The sequence below is a fragment of the Rhipicephalus microplus genome, chromosome X (genome assembly GCF_043290135.1).
Source record: "Rhipicephalus microplus isolate Deutch F79 chromosome X, USDA_Rmic, whole genome shotgun sequence".
Classification (NCBI taxonomy): domain Eukaryota; kingdom Metazoa; phylum Arthropoda; class Arachnida; order Ixodida; family Ixodidae; genus Rhipicephalus; species Rhipicephalus microplus.
Window position 1 is genome coordinate 133,957,315 of NC_134710.1, and position 24,672 is coordinate 133,981,986.

Sequence of the window (24,672 nt, forward strand, 5' to 3'; positions counted from 1 at the left end):
ACAAGGACACAGAAGAAGGGAACACAAGGACCAGCGCAGATCCTTGTGTTCCCTTCTTCTGTGTCCTTGTGTGTGTGCGCAAAAACTTCAATTATGCAGCAGTACCAACTAGCCCGTCTTTCCGTATTATTGCAGGTCAAGACAAATTTTTACCTTTAGAACAATGGTAGATTTTTTACTTTGTGGGAATCGAGACTAGCCCGCCACCTTTGCGCGGGCTTTGCCGCCTTTTTCTCCATTCTCATGTCCCGTCATAACCCCTTCCTCCGTGGTCTGGCGCACTGGGAGAGCGAAGAGTGACGTTTAACCCCTCTCACCCGGTAGTGGATGTCGACTGTGGCGCCGTGCGCGAAGTCTCTCGGGACGTTTCGGTGCACACGTCGGGAGTGAGAGAGACCTTTCCGGGGACTACATGGAGTAAGCAAGCATTTCTTTTCCGTCCATCGGCTCCCTTTGATTGGGGCTCATTCTGACTTCGTCAACAGTGCCTTGCACCCGTGACGAACGCTTATTTTTTGTCGGTCCTAGTAAAAATACGCCCAATAGCAGATTTACTAGCAACCTTCATTGGCTACTCACTCAGAAAGTTTTATCAAATTGTTCTTTGTTTTAAGCAAAAATATTTTTGAATTTGTGAGTTACCGCTCTGTGTTTTCACATGTTTGTACATTGTGGCAACGCGTCCTAGCGGTAAGTATAAGCAGCAAAGATGTGGATATTATATAGACAACATAATCAACTTTGTTCGTGCTTATTCAAATTATTTGCTAGCTAGTTTTATCCTGAGTCAATAAGAAACACGAAACCTACTAGACTGCATTTAACCCGATGCACCTATCTGCTGGCAGCCTGCGTAGAGTGCTTACTCAGCACCGAGAAGTGGTAGTGATGTGTGCAGCACATCGTTACCTATACGGTAAAAAAAAGTAATATGAACATCATCAAGTAAAGGATCCATTGAAGTAAAAAAATATGTGCTGCACGGCTGCTAAGTTTTAGTTATGCACCAACATATGGTCACTGGTGCAATTTGGTCAATTACACAATTACAAATGGAAGCTCAAGGGACCAGATGTGTTCCATTTAACAGGAGCTCCGTTTACTGAGAGATCAATAAGGCTGAAAATTACAGGTACGAAACCAATCGTGTGAGAGACAGCTGTTGGTCTGATTAAGCAGCAGATCCATTTAAGAGATTACATTTATGGAGAGTCTACAGCATATGATTATGTTGGTCTTAATTGCAACTTACCCATAAAGCGAGCCAATTTTTTTATATAGATCATTTTCTTAATCATAGTGCTCTTCCTACTTCCAAATGTTAGCATATAGATAACGGTGTATTGCACACACGAGTAGCACTTCCTGATGCTGCATAAGCATACTACGCAGGCTGCCAGCAGAGAGCTGCATGTGGTTATTAAATGCAGCCTAGTATATCTCACCTTTCTTGTTGACTCAGACTAATACTAGCTCGTAAATAATTTAAGTGAGCATTGACAAAGTTGATTATATTGTCTAGATTATATGCACGTTCATGCAGCTTGTACTTATCGCCAGGACGTATTGCTACGATGTATGGATTCGGGCATACACAGAGAGCGGCAACACACAAATTATAAAATATTTTTGTCACTTAAAACAAAGACTAGTTTAATAAAACTTTTCAGTGAGAAGCCAATGAAGGTCACTAGTAAATCTGCTATTGGGATAATTTTACTAGGACCACCTCAATGTTGAATTTATGACCAATTAAGTCCAAAAATAAATATTTTTGCAACTTTGATACCACCTGTGCATTTTATTTCGCACTACATATGCTTGAAACTATTCTTAGTCTACAATCACATTTACGTTGTGACTCTATAAAAAAAATCCCTAATAAGGACCATATTCTCTGTGTTCAAGGCTGCATAAAAACCCACGAAAGCGTGAAGTTCCATAAAACTTATTTTAAGTAAGAAGGCTACCATTGTTCTAACAGTGAAGACTTGTCTTGACCTAATTTCGGAAGAACAAATTTTCTTACAAGGTGTTTTACTAGGCATGGTTTCGAGCTGTCCGAAAAATTTACATGAGGCTTGCGGTACTAATTTTTTTTTTTATGAGAAAAGTTTTGGGGGTGCACTTTCTTCAGGTAGATAGTCCTGAATTTTTTTTCAAGCAAATCGCAGATGGTTGAGTGCCAAGGCTAGAACAGTTGGCATGGATTGACCCACATATCAAATTATTCTTTGTATTGAAATATTTCTTGGCAAAAAAAACGCTTCAATAAAGTAGTTCATAAAAGAAAAAACACTTTGTACATCAATCAAGCAGTCGTGAAAGTCTAAACCAGTTGGCTGTCCCTCACAAGAGGTTGGCTTTTCCACGGAAAGGGGGATATTACAGTGCGCATTTGGGAGAGCCGGTGGTGTGATTAGAAGGGAGATACACAAAGTTAGTATAAAAACCACTGATTGCCATACTGCTTTCTATCACATGCATCCAGCCACGAGCTGGAAACCTGCCGTCATATTTGATGGTAGGTAAAAAGCTTTTCTGCTTGACAGTTTAGGCATGGAGTGCTGAAAAATAGAATTATCTACGATGAGTACCACCTTTCTGATAAATTGCTCAATATTTTGGTAAACTCTAATAGCCACTTCTAAAAAAGTTTTCGTGTTATTCATGCGTTGTGGTTGTGATGGCAGTGCACCAGCATCCCTGTGGCACCACAGAAGCATCTGAGATTTTTTTTTGCTTTCCAATGAAAAGTGTGAGACATACGCTGCTTGCATGATTGCATTCATGTTGGCACACATAAATACGGTGAGATGCATGCAGCTTGCCATTTTTGCAGTGCTTACAAATGTCTCCCTAAAGTGCATGCGCCTTGGACATAAACATCTGAAAGATTGTCCCATTTTATTGCCATAATATGATGGCTCAGATACATACAGTTGAAAAGAACAGTGAGAATCCTGTGATTGTAAGTATAGTATCGTATGCATATGCAACAAAAAGAAGGATGACGTTTCAACTGGTCTGGCCCAATGCGATGTACACTGTCAGCACCGAGAAAGCAAGTTGGGCCATTTGTTTGCACGCAGACAATATGCTGTTGTCAAGAAATGAACAATTTTGCACCGAGCGAGCAAGGCTTGCAAAGTATCAAACAGGTAAGAACGGCCTCTGTCGCTTAAAAATTCGCATAAAGCATTGTGGTCAAGCTGAAAGGGCAATGTACTGCGAGTTGGCAATGAGGAGCATTAGTCCCAAGAGTGATGTTGCCGCCATTCTTTGTCTTGTGGCATAGGCTCCTGAAGATTACGGAAACGGTGGCCTGCATGTCAATAAGTGCTGGCGGAGAAGTTTCTTCAACATCGACATTCAATGTATGGCAGCGAAATAGACGGAGGCCTCAAGCAGTTCGATTCCTGTGCAGCTCTTACTTTACAAATGCAGCAATGAGTTTCCCTCTTCTGTAGTAGGTCGACTACACATGTGTGACAGTGAGTCTCTTCACAGAGAGGGTGAACGGTGTTTGGAATAGGGTGTTTGATCGTCAGGGGTGTACCTTGGTGGCAAACAAGCCTGCCCACTATATCAAATGAAGAAGGCGGACATCTTTCACAGTGGCGGAAAACACGTTCAGTACCACCACAGGTGGAGCATACGGGCTTATATACCAGCATTCACCGTGTATCTCGGCGGTGGAAAAACAGAGCCAAAAGTCTCAAAAAGCTAAACAGCAAAGCATTAATGGTTGTTGGCAAGACATGGTTCAGCGTCGCAGGTGGAGCACTCGCGCAAGATGTCAAGAAGGCTGAGCTGCAAAGGCAGCATAGGTGGGCAACTTAGTGACAGGTGGCTGTTGGTGCATAGAATAAATGGCCTCAGCAACCTGAGTCTAAATAAAATGTTGGAGGTCCACAAAGACTGGGCAGGCTCGTGCATGAGATGCTGACGAGGTACCTGTGCACTGATAAAGGTCATTGATTATAGATAGCAGCGGCTGTTGATTGGAATGGTGGGCAGCTTGCTGCAAGCTTGATATAGCGTGCCGGGTGCCATATAAGATGACCGCGCACTGACTACACAACTTATCAGAACTCTAACACATTGAGACAAGTATAGCAATCATGGTGAGATTTCGCGTAAGCAGTACATGAAAAGTGTCACCTTAGATGCAAGAGCATGCTTGATTTTCACCTCCTCAGTTATAGTGGAGAGATGTAATGCAACGAGGAATGTCTAGGGCGAGTACAAGAAACGGTAGGCTTTCCGCAGCCAGAAATCCAGGCAAAAACAAGCTCAGGTACACATGGCTACCGCCAACACGCAGCATACTTGATTGACTGCGTTGTTGTCATCTTGCTTTGGTCCCACACCAGACAGCGGCATACCCATTGCAAGTTAATGGCTCTCCAGAAATTGGCACCTTACTCGCATCTCACAAGTTCTGTCAGGCATTCGTACACAGCAAATAACAGAATTGTGATACCCTAAATACCGTTCAGTGTCATGTTGTCTGAAGCTGAGAGATGAGTGGTTTGTCTTTTCATAATTTTTCTGTTCTTTCTCATGTGAGTCATAGTAACACGTGTTTCTCATGGATGCATCTTCACAGCGGCCACCCACTATCAGCCACATCAGCTGGCATGACTACTTTAGATTGCATTGGCCAAGTGGCACCCTGCTGTTTATCCTGAAAAAATTTTCACTGGAAGTTCATACTCTCTTTTTTGTAACTGTTCATTGTCTTCATTTTGTTCATCATTTTTATTATCACTTCATGCACCAAATGCACTTCCCAATTTCTCAGTGCAATTACCATTTCTCGGCAAAGTTCGACAACTCAAACTTGTATAACATTGAAGGGGCCCTGCAACACTTTTTGCGCCTGGTCAGAAAACGCTGCTGATCGGTAGTAAAGGCTCCCAACAAGACATGAGCCAAATATTTTAGCACAGCACGCAGCCTGGAATTCAAAATAAATTATCATAGTCAGCTAAGAATTGCTTTCTCTTCTCTCGACAAATGACTGAAGACGTTAAAAAATCACTCGTAGAAAGCCCATCTATCAGCCATTGGCTGATTTGAACATGGCGCGCTCAGTCGTTACAGACATCGCCGCGGGAGGCCACGACTTATACACGTGTGCGCGCACGATTACATTGAAAAAGCCGCGCATTCGAAGAAAAAAAAAGAGAAAAAAGTGCTTAAGGTCATAAGGCGCGGATAACATTTTTTTTTGCCCCTGCCATCTCTCCCTGCTTAGCTTCCAGTGCTTTCGTCAGGACTAGAGAAGAAAGAATGCAATTGCAGCATACGACGAATCTTCCTAACTCCACTCGCAATGGACGGATTCTTAAAATTTTTGCGCTGTTGAATTCGTGGGGCAATAAACTCTTTTAGTGCATTCATTTCATGGTTACTTAAAAGTGTTTCAGGGCCCCTTTAAACCAACGCAAGGATTTTATATCTTGTTTTTTGTTGCATTAATTGGCTAATGACCCACTTATCATGGCTGGAAACCTTGCTCGCTTGAGCATACATTGTTCAATAATTTGTAGGCATTTTCATAGTGTCTAGCCTCAGTTTTAGATTCAGAAAGCATTATTCTGTTATTATTATTATTATTGTTATTATTATTATTACTATTTTGTTTGCATACACGAATACGCAAGGACACTGAAAAAAGAGGGAAATAAGAAAGTGTTGAGAGATGGGGAACCAAGCATGGTTAGTTTCACTCAAGCAAAGTTGATGTAAACGTCACAAGGTGCTCCGTTTTGCATGCCTAGCATGGCACACAATTTAATATTGGTTTTGAATATGTTGTGGCTATATTTGCCATAGATACTTTGTAGATAGCGCGTTCTTTTCACACAAATCTATTTTACAAGTTATCTTGCCTTCAAAATTTTGTGTTGTACTCCTTTAAGAATAGCCAGCCTGTAAAAGTATGTACTCACCTAAAAACTGGAGGTGCACACGGATTTGATGCATGCGGCCGGTGTGTGGCTTGCCTGAAGCAGAGAAAAAGATTTACTTTCACTAAAGCAGAACAATTACACATGAGCACCGTAGAACACCACAATATCTGACTGTGAGCCAAAACACAAACCTTGCACAGTTAACACAGTAAGATTTCCAATAACTAATCACAACCAACATGTCAGCATTGCAGACAAAACACTCTGTACAATCCTTTATATAAGATTTTACTGTAGAAAATTATAATGAACATCACTGAATAAAAAAATTAGAGGCCTAAAGAATGGAAATTAGACCATAGCAAGCAAAGGCTCACCCTAGCAACATCATTACATCCGTGTAAAATTGAGCAAAATAAGGCACTAATCAAAACCTTGAGGAATGTCTTCCAAGCCTTGTTGCAAATACAGCACTAAACACATCAAGTGCAACAATAACTCATCAACTTACACAGCAAAACACTGGACTTCCCATTGTAGCTAAGCTTCTTGAACTCTGTCTTGCACTCCTTCCCATGGGCGCTCACACCGCAGACTCCGATCTTGTGAGAGATGACCTCGATTGGCTCACAACAGATCACTGTGTCACTGCAGAACATTTCAAAATGAAATACCACTAAGAACATTGCTTAAAACTTAAAATCTGGCAAATTGGAAGGGAAACATTTTACAGCTGTAAGCTAGCAGAAAAACCAACACACACAAAATTGAGGAGATAACTAAGCAATAATTGTAAGAGCTAAAAAATCATTCTGAAGAATAATTTTTAGGGATGAGAAAAGTGCAACAATATTAACAATCTACAGGATCATAATACAGTCGAACCCCTTTACAAGAGACACTGATATAATTAACAAATGGGTATAAGAGACACCAGTGTGCCCAAAGTAATATATGGGTTAATTTGTAAAATGCATACCAGGTACCCTGCTTAAAAGAGACATCTTGTGTAAAAGACAAGAATTGCTGCCTGGAGCATGCCTCTTATAAAGGGGTTCAACTGTAGTAAAATGCTGAGGGATGCTGATTATTTTGCTCATAATGAGGTACACCATTGTGCCTCATTGTGCAAGTCTAAGTGGAAAGACATGTACTAGGGCTTTATGAATTTCAGAAATTCCGTTGTGAAGAAAATTCAAGCATTGAAGTATGATGCAAATTTAATTGAATATTTTTCTCAATTCTGCCTAGTGATATTGACAAAAATTATACTGAAACATGGCGAAAACAGGATAACTTATTGCACTAGTGGCCACCCACTTAGTAGTTCCTGGAACTAAGACCAGTCCAATATATAAGATAGAATTGTGCCATAAATTTAGCTTAGTGATGAACATATTTTGATGATGATGAAGATATGTCTATGCTTTCACTGGTGTGTGACTACCATATTATTTACATAATTTCAGGTTAACTTGAATGTGAAGTTGACTTACACTTGACACCATTACGCATACTGCCAGCAATGGCATGACAAATAAAAAATCAGAGATGCTATGGCATGGTTACAGCCTTTTGATTTTCAGCACACGCTTTGAATAGAAAACATTTATGTCTAAACTTGTTCAGGATTTTTTTTTTAGCAGCAAAGCTGTTCTTGGCAGACGTTTTCATGCCTGGGGATAGTCATAAATCATACATGTATTTAGGCACACAAAGTCGGCAGATTCCACTGTATGTGCCACTCCTCCCACCACTCCCAAATTCACCACTACTGCTCCTGTCACTACTCCCACTTCAGTCGCCAACTTCATGCCACATGATTCGAACTTCATTCAACCCCACTGCACGCCACCAGATTCACTGTTTCAGCAGTGTCTGCCAAACGAAGCTGGCTGAATCTTTTTTTTTTCCATATTTTAGTGCACACACAATAATCATAGAGTTATATCGCATGCAAGGTTCTCAAGGAAATGTGGATATTTAATGGAAGAGCCACTGTTACAGTTATTAACAGCACTCCTGACTGTGAACAGTGGAGACTTGTAGTGGGGGTCATACCTGCTGTATGTTGAACACAAAAACCTATGCATCTATTGCATGAACATCATCTTCATTTAAACACAAAAACCTATGCATCTATTGCATGAACATCATCTTCCTTATTTAATGCCACCATACACCCGTCCTCATCTTCAATCATATACATTTGCCCAGCTGGGGGGAGGGGGGAATCCTATCACTAGAACAGAAAATAGTCCCAGAGATTCAACGAAGTCATATTCAATTATGCCCTCTTCCGTGATGGTTGTCTGGTCATATTGCCCATCAGTGAAGACGGCTGTGTACTTAATGTACTGTCGCCTTGTGCCACAATCTCTTGCGTGATGTAGATGGAACAGTCAGCATGATGTTCACTCGCAGGAAATGCACAACGTTGAAGAGGCTTGTCAGATAAGGGTAAAGACCAATCCAGAATACCAGGTCAATTACTTGTCAACTTCTTCGCAACTTCTGGGTGTATCACTTGAAATTTGTAAATGTTTATTTATCTTTGTTTTTATTGATTCTCTCAAGGCCAAAACCATTCAAAATACAAGTGTTATGTCAATGGGTTATACAATTTTATCTACTGGCAAAAATGAGAAGGCAGTACAGAGCAAATTAACACATTATTGCTAGTCTTGGTATACTATGTTATAATTATTATTAGGAGCGAGCAAATATTTAACAATTTCAAATAGGAAATTGAATAGTGTTTATTTGATGTGATATAAAATTGAACAGTATATACCTGACATTCCAAATATTTTTTCATATAGTTTTCGAATAATCAGCTATGACAAAAATGCTCAAAGAAAAGGAACGTGGGAACGGCGAGGGGCCACTTTTTTGCTTTTAACATGCAATTACCTAGATGCATGTAGGCCATATCCTTACAGCACTATTGGCACCGTAATGATCAGAGGATGAAGGCATCTTTCTTGAGGCGGCGTTCTCACTCCGGCGGCCCGAACACAACGTTTTTGCGACTTATCTGATGCGGCAGCTATTTTCCTTGTTTTGTATAGTTGAATTATAAATCATTGAAAAGCTTGACTTTTGCACTTTTCAAATATGTCTAATAAAATCAAATGAATCGCTACCGTTTGGGGATGGCAAGGCAAGAATAAGTGCTATTAACGCACTATTTACAAAGTTTGGGCTGACTATGCCTCACTAGTAACCATTTTCTGAAAAAGCTGCTACAGTTACAGCACTGTTTCTTGCACAGCGCATTCAGAACATATTTATCTATTTCCTCAACATAGCAAATTTATGTAGGACTTCTACTTTATTGTTGGTTGTCTTTTGAAAACAGTCAAATTTAGTAACTTTACCTGTAGACTGGCCGTTCACTACTCGCTAGAGGAGGTTCATTTTCTGGACGTACAAAGAAAACAACATTCCCTATCTGTGTGTTTTTCGCTCTTTTATGCACTCTGGTTTTTTATTTATAGTGATTCGAATTTGGCAATTTTCTCCATACTAGGACCCATCTCTGCCCATTTTTGTGGAAAAATACCAAAGTTCGGCGGCTGATTTTGCACGAAGAACTAGTGAACCTCATCAATTTCCTCAACACAGCGTTTTTCAATAAAGCTAGTAGAAATGAGAAACGGAGCTCCTGAATTGTCCGAATTTATCATGCCTCTAATGCCACCAAAACCTCAATAATTTTTTAACTGTGTTCATATTTCAGCATGTATAGCTTACCATACAATAGTTCCCGTCTCCCTATATAGGTACACACATAAATCATCCACAAATGCTACATAATTACTGAGAAATCTACCTTACTTTCACCATTACAACGAAAATCTTTGTCTGGCACCATCTAGATGTACAGAACGAAAGCAGTGCATCGAAAACCTACTCGCCTTCTTGAGGGTGGCGTGTAAAAACATTTTACCTCAAAAGACAAAGTTTTATAACTTGAAATCATGCACCCCTTATGTCCCCATCACACTAGCCCCCGACCGCCCGCTCCTTTGAACCCGTTTTTTCTTCTTGCCTCCCCTTAGAGGAAGAGCTTTAATCTTTCAATGCTTGTTTTCAAACCAACACGTGTTTCGCGTGACTGTGCGAACGTCTTAGACCTTATACTAACTAATCACCCAGACAGCTTATCATCTTTAACCTTTCTTCCTCCTATCAGTGACCACAAAGTTCTTCACGCCACATTTTTATTTTCCGCACCACCACGTGCAAAATGTAGCAAAACAATCAGCCTATGCGATAGAGGAAACTTCCAAGCCATTAATGACGAATTAGCTGCCTTTTTACCTAACTTTGTGTCTCAATTTCACGAGCAATCTATTGATAATAACTGGGTGCTCTTTAAAAGTAAAATAATTCAATTAGCAGAGAAAAATATACTGAAAATTACCTTCCGTGAGAATCGGCAGATGCCATGGTTCACGAATCACTTAAAACGTTTAGAAAATAAGAAGAAAAGACTTTTCCGAGCTGCTAAACAGGGTACGAATGCTAACGCTTGGAAAAAATATTATTCTGCCGAAAAAAATGTATCTATCTGCTGTTCGTGATGCCAAGCATGCTTTTTTTAACAATGACTTGCCCAAAATACTTAGAGAAAACCCAAAGAAATTCTGGCAAGTAATAAACCCAAGTCATGTTAGCGCCTTAACACTTGCTGATGATTCGGGGAACACTATGTCTGATACTGACTGCACCAAAACTTTTAACAATGCCTTCGTCTCAGTTTTTACTAAGGATACTAGTGCTCCTCTGCCTTTACTGTCTAGCAACATAGTATCCAGTATGCCGGCCATTACGTTCAGCGTAGATGGTATCCAATGTGATTGATAACCTAAAACTTTCCTCCTGTGCCGGTATCGATGGTATTAACTCAAAACTGTTAAGAAACACTAAAGATATATCCTCGTCATTTTTGTGTCTGTTGTTTGCTCAGTCGCTTTCAGTAGGTTGCATGCCTCACGACTGGAAAGTGGGAAAAGTCATTCCCATCTACAAAGCAAGTAAGAGGCTTCACCCGCTAAATTATCGCCCCATTTCCCTCACGAGTCTGCCAAGTAAAATCATGAAGCACGTCATTTACTCACTCATTATGGACCATTTGGATGCCAATCATTTCTTTCATCCTGCACAACATGGATTCCGCAAGGGCCTTTCTTGCAAAACGCAGATAGCTCTTTTCATTCACGACCTTCATACGAATCTTGACTGTAACGGACAAACTGACGCTATCTTCCTCGACTATGAAAAAGCTTTTGACAAGGTTTCTCACCGACACTTGTTACAGAAACTTTCCTTCTTAAACCTAAACTCCAAAGTATTAAAATGGCTTGAAGCGTTCTTAGTCAACTGTTCGCAATTCATCAACATCAGTGATCAGTCCTCCGTCCCACTTCCGGTTACTTCAGGTGTTTCCCAGGGGTCTGTTCTTGGCCCACTCCTTTTTCTGGTATATATCAATGACTTACCCCTTCATGTCACTTGTAAAATCCGTATGTTCGCAGACGACTGCGTGATTTATCATACCATTAACAATATTACTGAAGCAGATACATTACAGCAAAATCTTAACCAAGTGCAGTCTTGGTGTACCCGGTGGCTAATGACTCTCAATCCAAAAAAATGCAAACATATATCATTTACCTGTAGTCACAGCCCCATTACTTCTCCTTACATGATAGCCAATAGTCTCATTGAAACAGTCCCATCATTCAAGTACCTAGGAGGCTTACTTTCATTTGAACTGGGGCACACATATAAATAGCATTCTGTGATCGGCGAACCAATCACTCGGCTTCTTGAGGTGCCACTTACGTCATGCCCCACGCGACGTAAGATTACTAGCGTACATAACACTAATCAGGCCTAAAGTTGAATATGCTTCACCAATCTGGGACCCATATCAAAAATACCTTATCAACGCACTTGAGTCTCTTCAAAATCGCGCAGCAAGAGTCATTCATTCATCCTACTCATATGACGTAGGCATATCCGCCCTAAAAGAAAAATTTAAACTACAATCCCTCATACACCGTCGTACGATATCCAGCCTTGGTCTTTTTTTTTATAAGTTTTTTTTACAGTTCACTTAACCGCATGCCGTACATCACCCCACCATCAAGAATATCGCAACGCACTGGTCACCCGCTACAGGTTTCAAAACCGCGCACACACACTACTACCTTCTCTACTTCATTTTTTTCTCGTACAGCGTCAGAGTGGATTGCCCTTCCGCACCATGTTGTATCTACAAATAACCGTCACATGTTCTATGCTGCTGTGTCTTCTGTTTTACCAAATTAGTTGCCATTGATTGTACTTAACGCGAGTATTTTTTTCTACAGTGTTCATTGTTTGTTATTGTTGTATTTATTTGTAGTATTATTTTTGTGCAAGATTTTCAATGAGTATTACGTTATAATGCCACATCACGTTGTTTCTTTTAATGCTACCAAATTAATTACTTAGTGCGTGTTCTCGTTTTACCAGTATATCAACATTTCTTTCTTTTACTTTCTCCTCTTTTTCCAAAGTTCTATTGGTTTTTCTTTTTATTTGGATTTACCCATTACATGTTGTCCCCGCCCCTTATGTAACACCCCTATAAACGGGGCCTTTAAGGAAATAAACTGAACTGAACTGAACTGAGCGAGAAAGCAGGTGTGCAATTCTGAATTCTTTGAAAGGTTGGGGCGAGAGTCGTCAGGTGAAAAAAAATATATATATTTCTGGAATGTCCCTTGTGCGTGTGGGCGTTTGTTTGCAGCCCTACTAGGGCTATATTTTGAATGCGCGAGGAATGATCAACGACAGAAAAAAGAAGGCATAAACGCTGGAAGTGCATGTGGATACAAGTGAAGTGAGTAGACGTGCGTGGTGAAGTATGTTTTGAATAACACCTCAATTTTTATTTTTGTTTTTTGAAAAAAAGTGCAGTTTTCAAAAAGTGTGGTTGGCTGGGCTTGTTGGTATGAATCACATAACTTACAATTGACGTGACTGTGGTCACTATATTCAGGTACTAGCTAGCTGAGATGCAGCGTGAACTCCTGCTCAACTGCACAGAGCAAGTAACAGTGACATCTGATTAGTGTCAGTGTGCCTCCAATTTTCTTTTGTCCTCCCTTGATGCGGCTGGCGAACAGAAGGAAGCGGGCATAGCACCAAAGAATGCGAGGGGTGAACGATTCTGCCATCCTTTACACTGGCACTCTCAAATGCGATGAAGTTATTGTGGCTGCCATCTTCATGTACCCAGCGCAGAAAACCTGTCTGAGACGTCACGTGCAATAAACAGCATAAATACAAGACAAGCCACACATAAAGGAATAACACAAAAACAGTTTTTTACATGCTGAGTTCCTTTCTGTCATCGGTACGAACCAAACTCCTCAACAAATATACACAACCTCCGCGTCAATCCAATGTGGGCCAGTCGAACTACGGTGCCGCAAGAGAGCATCTCGTGAGAGTAACTCATCACTGTCAACTGTGCTTGCTGTGCTCTAAACTTGATAGGTTAGGCTGCAAGTGAAAATTTGGCAAGATACGCCCGCTCCAACCAGCCATGTGTTGGTATACCTTAGAACGTCATGCGTTGCACTCTTTAGCTGGAGGAGGCGGGTTTTATTCTCAAGTACAACAGGTGCATTACCATTGCAGTGAAACGCAGACGCCCATATGTATATGTTCTAGCACTCCAAGTATTCAGGGATACCCCATGACGGCGTTCCCCATAGGTTGATCAAACTCGCTCCAACAGGACGCGGCCGTTCGCAAAAACTTGAAGCCGGCTGTGCGTATACATAATTGGTTTCAATAAACCACAGAACCGAATTGTATTTATTGAGTTGATAACTGCATAAACACAGCGTTGGTTCTTGTAAATATCAGTCAGTAATAACGAAGCGAATTAGCATGAACTTCTCTAAGAAAGGTACTTTGCGGCAGGAATAGTAAGGCAGTGCTAGGGTCATTTCTTTTTCTTTTTTTAGTGGAGAGCAGCCTCAATAAGCCAGTTGCTTCATGATGACGGGAAGGAGGGGCATTTATGCGCTGTGTTTTGACTGTGTTTCTTGATGCAGGGAAGGAGAGAGCAAAGTATAGGAAGCGAACATGTTACCGTAGACAAAAACTGTGCATGAATATGTACGTGTGTATTCGTTTATGTATGTATATGTGTGTATTCGTATATGTATGTTAGCGGCGTGATAGAGAGTGGTCGAAACCAAAATGAAAACGTGATTTTTTTATGATGGCCCGCTGTCTAGCTCAAGAATATTTATTTATTTATTTAGTCAATACTACCGACTTCTATGCGATGTCGTAGGCAGGACAATATCTCAAGTGAACGGTAGCCAGCATTGAATGAGGCAGGAGTAAGCGACAGCAGAGGATTACACATGTACACCGAAGGATGTCGCATGGTTTGATTGAGACGTGGCTTCCGCGGGAGAGTTTGTCAGCCAGCCGCGCATTCCTCCACCAAGTGTCAGAGCAGCTGGCCAGTGAGGAAGAACTGATCGACAGCCTGCTAACCAAAAGTAAACTTCAGCGGTCTGCAGCACCATTGTTCCTCACGTGAAATGCAGAGTGCCGCAGCAAATGCGAACAGGTGAGCATGGATTTTAGAGAGAGAGATACGGGTTTTGTTGACGGGGAGAAAGAAAAAAGCCGCTGCTGAATGCCTCATTTCTCCGAACCATGAAAGCATGTTTCCCCCCTCCTAGGCACGCCAGCAAAAGTGGTGTTAGTGGTGTTTGACCTACGAAGCGTTATCCTTCTATTGCTGACTAAGTGGTGGCGTCTGGTGTCGTTTTCGGCATTACTGGCAAGATGGCGACAGTGGAACTGCCACTTTAAAGGGCCCTTCACCAGGCCCCATAACAAATTGTATTTAGACCACGGAAAATGTTGTGTGTCTGATGAGGAGCATTATGCAACAAAAACTTTTTCAATTGGTTCACTACAAGCGGAGAAAACTTTTTTTTTTTTTTGAAGCGGTGTGAAATGAGGATGAGAGAAGGCGAGCTCAAAAGCCTTGCCGCTCCTCCGCTTAGCCTTCACAAGACAAATCTGTTCCCTACCCTCCCTGGCATCTGACCAAGAGGTCACGTTAGCATGATGTGCCCGAACAAGCCCAACCACCAAGCTCGCGAGCGGCGTTGTTTTGTTGACCAGCGTTATTTTGTGGTCTACTGCCTGTTTCTGCAGGATGGTTTGAAAACGCTGGCTTAGATGCGGTAAAATAGATGAGTACAATGAGCGCTCGAACGCGCAGGAGCATTAATTTCTTTTCCTGGATAGGCATTTGCTTGATGCGTTAACCACGTGGACACAAACACACGCAGGCAAATTAGCCCTGCATCTCGTTGCAATTCACGGGAAAAAGGTGGAAAACAGATGGGCATATTCCCTTATTGTGTCTCATTATTTATCTCTAGTTTTATTAATCTCTTCAAGCAAGAAATTACGTAAACTATGCATGCCGTGTTAAATAATTTTCGTCATGTCACGTGCCTTTGTTGGCAATGTCAGAGCACAGTTGTCTACATAGAGGACCAACGTCACTGCACTGTTCTGTACGTAGGGCAATTCATATGTGCACATCATGCCCTCATTCTCTGGGCATGCGCCCACGAAAGGAAAGGGGAGCAGCGTTCATCCTGAAATGTGACCCATTTCCGCGGTGCATAGCGTTTCGAATTTCGGCAAACATGATAGTGAACATCCCATCTACGCATTGCTCTTGTCAGCTCGAAATTGTCAACCATGGTGAGTGGCCTTTTAAAACTCCAGTGTCAGTAATCAACTATTTTCACTATCAAATTCATGATGACGATAATTCATCATGAAAATTGCTTATTATTTAGGAATCAGTTTTATTTAAAAGCTGTAGACAAAGTAACACCTTGAATACTGTAGTCGCTGCTATATTTCAGTCAGCTGTTACCAAGTATTTCGAAGGCTCTATTTGCCACTCAGTTTAAATAATTGTAGTATTTTCTGTCGGCTAAAAGTAATCACAATGTTCCTTTGGTAAAGCTTGTAAACATCTGTTTCAAAGAAATGTTGTGAAGTTCTTTGGCTGCTTTGAATATTGTCACCTTACCAGACTAGGCATGCTTTGAAAATTGTGGCTCACAGTCATGTGTGGCTGACCATCTGACCTGCTTCTGCAGATGAGCCATTCATATTAAAAGAGCCCTGAAACACTTTTACAAGTAACCGTGGAATGGATTCACTAAAAGAGCTTACTGCCTCACTAATTCAACGCCGCAAAAATTTCAAGAATTCATCTCGTACGAGTTGAGTGACAAAGATTTGTCGCACGCTGCAATGGCATTCTCTCTTCTCTCATCGAGACGAAAGCGCTGGAAGCTAAGCAAGGGGGGAGGGGAGGGAATGGCATGGGCAAAGAAAAAACGTCTTGCGCGCCACGTGACCTGGAGCACTTTTTTTAAAATACTTGGCTTCTTCAGTGTGATCGCGCATGCCCATGTGGAGAAGTCGCGGCCTCTCGCAGCGAGTTTGCCATCTTTAAATCAGCCAATGGCTGATAGAAGGCCTTCTACGAGTGATTTTTTAGCTTCCTTCATCATTTGTCGAGAGAAGAGAAAGCAATTTATAGCCAACTTTGATAATTTATTGTGAATTGCAGGCAGCGTGTTGTGCTATAATATTTGGCTCATGTGTTCTTGGGAGCCTCTACTACCGATTGGCAGTGTTTTTTGACTATGCCCAAAAAGTGTTGCAGGGCCCCTTAGTTAAATGATCATAGATCTAGCACCAGTTGTTGATGTATAACTTATTGTAACGTAGCTAAAACTTGGTCTCCTCTGTCGTGCTAGACTGGCTTCTGGCAAACTTTGTAAAGTGTTTACTTGCAGCTGGCTGGCAAAGAGCCCTCGAATATAAAAACATTGTTAGCTTTACATTTGGAGCGAGATGATAGTACCCGTGAACAATGTATAAACTAGCAGAAAAGAATGATCACCGGCCCGCACCTCTGCATGAAAAAGGTGCTTATGCGGTGTGCATGCTTGATTTGTGCATGCTTGAGAAGAGAACTGAGGCTGGCTCTTGTTGCTCAATAATCTTCTTCGGTTCTAAAAAGTGTGAAAATATTTTCTTGCGAGCTGACTACTTTATCACGCGGACATAGTCGCAGGTGGCAAAGTGTCCTCTCGAGGATCAACGACGGCAGTCAGTGTAAGGCTTGGAAAATGCTTGTTTTTGGGTGAAACCCTGACATAGGTGTTTAATCACCTGTGGATTTTCATGAAATGAAATGCCCCATAATGAAACAATGCTTAATCGCATTTGCGGGAGTCATCTGTGTAGCAAAACAGCAGGTGTGACTCATTTGACTCCTGTTGTGGCATTAGGTGTGCAGCAGTAGATGTGTAGTCTGTCATGGCGCCACGGATCTCACGTTGCTCATAGGCTGCCATAAAAACAAGAGATTTGAGGACAGAAGAAAAGCAATGGTGTATGCCACATTCCTAAAAGAAATCTTCAAATTTAGTCGAGCTGAACTGTGGTTTGTGGTCGAAAACTACTTTATCGGGTAGCTTTCACAAGCAAACACTTGTCTGCAAGCTTTGCTTGAAAAATATACTTTTGGCCAATAAGCCTCACCGCATAAGGGTAATTGAAAGAAGCTTGCTCTATTTTCTTTTTCCTAACACTTCCGCCACCTTGTCGGTTTTTGCAGAACTCATCTGCATTACTTGTGTCCATGTGTGCCCCGCCACAGTTGTCTGGTGGCTAAGGTACTCGGCTGCTGACCCGCAGGTGGAAGGATCAAATCTTGGCTGCAGCGGCTGCATTTTCGATGGAGGTGGAAATGCTGTAGGCCTGTGTGCTCAGATTTGGGTGCACAATAAAGAACCCGAGGAGGTCAAAATTTTTGTAGCCCTCTACTATGGCATCTCTCATAATCATATGGTAGTTTTGGGACGTTAAGCCCCACATATCAATCAATCAAATCAATTGTGTCCATGTGCTTAAAGTTGTCGACCAATTCCCCCTCCCGCTGCCAATTTCTAGCTTCCTGGTTATAGCTCAATAGATGGATAGCAAAATCATGGCTCATGCAAAGGATTGGGGGCTACAGTACCCATGTGCATCGAATTCCTGTTTAACATGCCGAGCCGCCGTACGGGCATTCTTGCCAGTGCCGTTGCTTTCTGTGTGTTGATTGATTGATATGTGGGGTTTAACGTCCCAAAACCACTATATGATTATGAGAGACGCCGTAGTGGAGGGCTCCGGAAATTTCGACCACCTGGGGTTCTTTAACGTGCACCCAAATCTGAGCACACGGGCCTACAACATTTCCGCCTCCATCGGAAATGCAGCCGCCGCAGCCGGGATTCGAACCCGCGCCCTGCGGGTCAGCAGCCGAGTACCTTAGCCACTAGACCACCGCGGCGGGGCGCTTTCTGTGTGTTGCACTCAGCACTCGCGGTACCCTCTTCTCACAAATTGCTGCATAATACTTTGAAGAGCTATGCAGTTTAGTTGAATAACAGATGCAATCACTATGAGACAGTTATATAATTGTGCGAGCGGTCATTTCTTCATTCAAGCGGCATGCACCTCCGGACACGTGCTTGTTGTTTCGCTGCAAAGGGTGGTACCACACATATTTTGTCACATAAAATTATTTTCTAGACATCATAGCATCACAAAATATCCGTCCATGTTTTCCTGTAAAATTATTTATTTGCTTTTGTGTTACAAGGACACCAATGCGCTCGTAGTTTTCTGGCTTTCTTACGCCTTTCTATCTTCTTAACCAGAGATCTCGTCCCCTCACTCACTCGTACATTTGTTTCAATATATGCGAAATTATCCACACACAACAGCCTATCGGCACTTTACGCTTGCAAGTCTGACACAATAAAGGCGCCATATTACGCTTCTCATTGCTTCAAAAGCTACTTTGATGGTTTTACGTCCCGCGATACTATTAATAAAGCAGTCATTTTGTCCCATAGGCCTCTTACCTGCTCAGTGGTTTCCATCAATTTGACAGAGTACGCGTATTTCTGTTGTCACCAAACATATGTTGACATTCGGCAGCATGTGCCCATAAGTGTAAGTGATTTTGAAGGGGTCACCATTTGTGCTCAAAAATAGTAAATTGAGGTGGTTCTCTAAAAGATTACTGCATGTTTCAAAGCATATTCGCATGCTGCATTGAAACCTGCTTTTTACCATTCTTCGTGTTAGCCCATTTCCACTTGTCGCTTGATTCTCAGAAATGTGCCAAATATCGTCTATCCATTCGCAAATAAAAAAAGAAGAAGATTATAATCACTGAACAAGTGGCAACAAATGAATCGCAGAATTTCATGTGGTTCCTTCCCAATTACACTGCGTAGTGGGCACCTCAAAGCAGCGAAGGGACAGGCCTCGAAGAGGAAGTACTGTAGGAGACGCCGCGCCATTTTGCTATCCTCCTATTGGTAGAGTGACTGTCCTGCAAAGTCCCGAGTTTGAACCCAAGACCAGGACGAATTTTTTTGCAACTAAGAAGCTTTTCTTTCTGAGAAATCCATACAGATTTTCTTCTGGCTTCGTGTTACAAACAGGTGGTTGTCTATTTTTCTTTTCTTAACCCTTCCGCCACCCAGTGGGTTTCCGAAGAACTCACTGGCATTAGAGGTAGAGAACTTGAAACTCGCCCCTTCTTACACCATCACCTTCTTGAGCAAGCTAACCAAAATCTCCTATATCTTCCCTCTTCTATTACTTTCATTATCCTTCCCCTGTGGTGCTGTGCCATGCTCCCTTATGGGCTGAAGATAGTGCTACCTTTCTTTTACTAAACGGAACTATTAGAATTCGTGTTCCGAAACCTGTAGTAATTATTTCTTTCTTTCTGACCAATCACCATTTTTGAGGTCAGGAAGCCTGCAGTGTGTGCTTTGCAGCCAGTTCTATTTTAAAGCTACTAAACATACGGGAAGATATTACACTAAATTCAATGCTGAAATCACCACAAATATCTATACTTTAACAGAATTTGCATAAGGTAGGTAGGTAATAAACTTCATTAATACAGTAAAAGATTACTAGCCTGGACAAGGTCTCCACTCCAGAGGCCATCGTCCGGGGAACATCGAATGAGGTCCTCGGCAATTTTAATTTAATTTCCATGCTAAAAAAACAAATACTAGCACTGTGAAACAATACTACAGAGAACATATGTGCAAAGTACTCACTCTGGAAAGCAGCCTTCGACTCGACACAGGTACTCCTTGGATACCAGCCGGCCTTTAATCTCGTTCTCCAGCTCCCGGGCTCTCTCCACTGAACGGCTCATAAGCAACAATCCAGATGTGAGCCTATCCAGCCTGTGTACAGCTGTGACCAATACATCATCATTAATGAAAAACTGGCATTGAATGAAATGTAAACAAGTGAAAATAGACCAACATTTGAATACAATTTACAATCTGCACATGTTTCAGGTTTGCCAATCTTGGTGTACAAAAGAAGTTGTCATGATTCAGCCTCAAGCACAATCTCCAATAAACATTTGTGCAACAATGCTCTATGATGCTCTAAAAGGAAAATCAAAGGGGTGTTTTACATCTTGATTCAGTGTCCTTCAAAAATTACTTTGCTCTAATTCCACAGATTAAAGGGGTCGTGAAACAAAAATTAAGCTTCCCAGTTGTAATTGTCCCTGCTTCAATAAGAATTAAACATGCCAACTCTGAAATACTTTGGCACAATATGCAGTCTACAATTAATGATTCCATTTGAAATGGCAGTTGTCTTGGGCTCCTAAACAACCAAGTGGCCCTACCAACAACCATAGACACTAACATGTGAAGTCAGTGAAACGTCATGGTAAGTAAAGTTATAAACAGAGCATTAGCTATCTTTTGTTCCAAAATGATAAATTTATATGAGCCTAGGAAAGGAAAAATAACAGCAATTGTTGCACTTTGAGCTGTGTATACCGTAGAAGTATAGCGAGTGGTCTGCTAGATTCCGCTTTTAAGTATAACCAGGCTCCGTCACATGTTACTTTCACTCGCCCAAGGCAAGGTCCCAGTGTTTTTCTTACTGATTGCGTTAGATTGTGTTTTACGGCATGTTGTGGGTGGCTTAGTCCTTGCTACGCCTACCGCGTGTGTTGTCGGACAGCGCCACACAACTTACCAAAGTGATAACGTTTGTGACTGTTTTGTGGCACCGCAATCGAGATTATGTGATGCCACAAACCTCAGCCAACTATGGTTCAGCAAACATCGCTGCGTCGCCAAGTTTTGTCGATGACAGAGACTTTTCAGAGGCTGACTTAAAGTGACATAAGCTGAACAGTTGAGGGGAATGTGAGTGGGGAATCAAAATAGTGCTTTTATAGATATTAAATAAACTCGGATGATGAAACGAGTCGAGGTATGGCATTGAATGGACAGTCCAGATCGAATACACACATTGGGGAAAATTTTTGGAGAATGTTTCACGACCCCTTTAACAATTAAAAGATAAAACAACAAGAAATAGTGTTGCCAAAAGATTGAAGTAAATGAATGCTATAGCAAATAATTAGAATGTTACAAAGCACGACTAACTGCTAATTCCTTTAGCATCCAAGCTGGAGTAACTCAACATGACATCGGTATACAGAAGTGCGGCTGCTGCAATGTGACCCTCTTGCTTTTACTCAAGTGCCAACTGCACCTTGAGAACACAACACATAATAAAATACGAGCTGTCTGGTGATGTCTGTAAATAAAAAATTCAACTTTGCCCTACGGTGCCAAGTCTGAGGTAATTGTAGAGCTAGACAGCCTCCTTTGTTTCTTTTCATCTTTCCCTTTCTCACTTCCTTCTCTTTTCCAATTATTTCTGTGTTTCATTTCTTTGATTCTATTTTCCTTCCTATTTTCCCTTCTTTCTCTTTCCTCTTGTCGCTTGCTTCAACTTTCAATTTTTATACATTTTTTGTGTTCTCGTGTTTCCCTAACCATAGTAGTAATATCCACACTTGATATCACCATCAAGGGGCTCGAAACACAAGAGGAAGACTACTTCTATTTGGCATGAGCGTGTGCTAAATATGCTACAGTTGGCTATGCTAAAGGTGGTTTTGCCTGCGTTACTAACATCATCAAGGTGCTCGAGGAACAAGATGAAGAAGACATGTTAATGTCGTCATCCAGACAAATGAAGAATAAGAGGAAGAAGGCTTCTTTTTGGCAAGAGTGTATGCTCAATATGCTACAGCTGGTCATGCTATATGTGGCTTTGCTTGCGTTACACCAAGTGGCGACGACAGCACGCGACAGGATACGACAACCTGGCTCCCTAAAGTGCTCTTCACTTAAAAGGGTGCATGTCACTGCGCTTGGCCAATCAAAGAGCACAGTTCCTGCCGAATACACGCAGATACCCTCTGCCCACCACAAACACCTCATTTGCCTTCTGCCAAACAGAGGACAGCCAGTGTGCTTTATCACCATTTGGGCTGCTATTGTCTGCCCTTGCATGCTTTCACTTGCACATAGAACACACAATGTTCGGGGTGATGTTATTGCCTTAAGGCTAAGGTTATATAGAAGCCGTCACGGTAATGGCAAAAATGGAAGTACTGCAGGTTGGGCAACTTATGGCGAATTCCATTGAGAGAACAGGAGTAGAGGGGGGCAGGCCAGTGAGTAATGGGGGGCAGAGCACTGAGAGCAGGGCCACTCAACCTGCCACTGGAATGCAGCGCGCTCCCGGAGGGCAGGTGAAAGAAGGGGGTGATGAGTGGGGAGACCATGTGATGGAAAGATTCCAAGCCCCAGCCTATCCTCTGTGGGGCAGCAGTAAAATACTCTTGAAATCGGTCAGCCACAGATTCTTCATTATCTTAACACCTAGTATGTTTGTGCAACGATGCATGTGGCAGACGTCCAGCTATCATCGTAGCCATCTGTACAAAACACCGGTGTCAAACTACATGTGGTTGCTACCATTGGCGTCGCACTCGCCGGCTCATAGAGGAAGAATTGCGCCGGCTGAATAAAAATTAGGAGACTGTGATGTTCAAGACCCACGTGACTCATTGCACACCGCCTACTCTGCTTTTCAGGCGAGAGCACTACAAACTGGTCCCGATTGCTCTTGGTGCAGCAAAAGCACTGTTGCTCTACCAATGAATGGCAGTGCTCCTCCACCTATTTGAACTGAAACGCGCTGGCTCTGAAGAGAGTCCTTTCAGCGTGCTTTTGAGTGCTCCAGCTCTCCCGATGGAATTCGCCATTAGTGCCTTGTAATCTGGTTTTGTCATTGGCCTGTTACGCTCACTTGATGGCACCACTACTCTCCAAACGTGCAGCACCAATGCGTCTAAGATAAGCATATTGTCCCTGTTCCCTTGTCAGAGCATAGCTTGAAATTGGGTGAGGTGAACATGAGTATGTTACAATGGCAACATTGTCAGCTTAGATACAAGAGTTATTTTTACCGAACCGTATTATCTTCAATTTTTCCACCACAGGTTAGTTATGAGAAGGGATGTGGAAAGTCAATGTTTCATTTTTCAATTTGGTCCCAACATCAACGTGTGATTATTAATGTGAAGTCATAAATTTCAGTCTTTTTGCACATGCTGGTGGCTGCTTTGATTCAATAAAATTTTCTGCAAGTTGGTATGAAAAGGCTTTGGGTTCTTTAAAGCACAACGTAAACAATTTTTGCCGATAATCAATTATGAAGGCTCTAACAGATGCCGCCAAAATTCATTACGTCACGGCAAGCTGGTGCGGAAACTTCCATGGCCACATTGCCCCCTAAATTTTGTTTTTGCACGTTTTTTCGCAAAGCAAGCATTTTCACAAGGTAAAGTTGAGCTTTCCATATATTTCGGGTAAAAAATTAAGAAGACCTAAGCAAATGCTGTCAATATCCATGGCATCATGGTGAAGTGGAGCAAAAATACACCTAGAATGTTCATAAAATGGTGACCCTGTCATGAAAACTTTCAAAGCAAGGTAGCCATCCATATTTCATTTATGCGCTTTTTCTGGTCTAAGAAGATATCATAGTAATGGCTATCTTGGTGGGGTAAAGTGAAACTCAGTTTGAAAATTTATTTAAATTTCATTAGCAACTTCATACATCTCTATATGCAGCGCCCTTTTCAACCGCCCATGTTTTATTCGTCGGTTGTGTAGACTGAAGTACAGACAGAATAATGCAGCAAAAACAGCGGTGATTAAGGCACGCAGTCTGAAGTTATGTGACTTCGGAAATTCAAAATACAGAAAAAAAAAATGCTGACCCTCAACTCTGTTTTCGTGGGGTCACTTACCCACATTTCACTCGCCTGTGATGTCGGAGGGCAGTCCCAAATGAAATAAGCTTAGAGCGGCTTCTTTGGAGAAGCTCGTAAACCCCCCTCCCTTTTTTCAAGGTAATGTTGACCTTGTTGCCACAATAACAAATGTGATGCATGACGCCTGGCTTGCCAGAACGGGAGCGGGAGCTACTATGTAGAAGCGAGGTATTTACTGCTGTTCTTTACAACATTCAGTCACTGCCTCCTTTCATTCTGAGAAAGTAACTTGTGGAACGACCACGACAGTGAAGTATTGCTGACCCTTCGCGCTTTGTTCGGTGAGCCACCCGATGAACAACAATGATGCACTGCACCCCTTCAACAGTGCATGTGTGAAAAGAGACAGCTCGGAAACTCCCA

General features: G+C 41.9%; 1 protein-coding gene across 4 annotated transcripts in view; it reads right to left on the reverse strand.

Moving 5' to 3' along the window:
- RluA-2 (RluA pseudouridine synthase 2) overlaps window positions 1–24,672 on the reverse strand; it is a 64,131-nt gene that overhangs the window by 18,969 nt on the left and 20,490 nt on the right. For 2 of the 4 annotated variants that reach the window (XM_037427833.2, XM_037427835.2), the window contains exons 7-10: window positions 20,195–20,336; window positions 20,050–20,130; window positions 6,433–6,569; window positions 5,961–6,014 (exon numbers count right to left, since the gene is read on the reverse strand). In XM_037427833.2, the coding sequence (XP_037283730.2) occupies window positions 5,961–6,014; window positions 6,433–6,569; window positions 20,050–20,130; window positions 20,195–20,336 (414 nt within the window). The remainder of the gene's footprint in view (window positions 1–5,960; window positions 6,015–6,432; window positions 6,570–20,049; window positions 20,131–20,194; window positions 20,337–24,672) is intronic. The other 2 variants (XM_037427834.2, XM_075877764.1) reach the window with 1 other exon arrangement.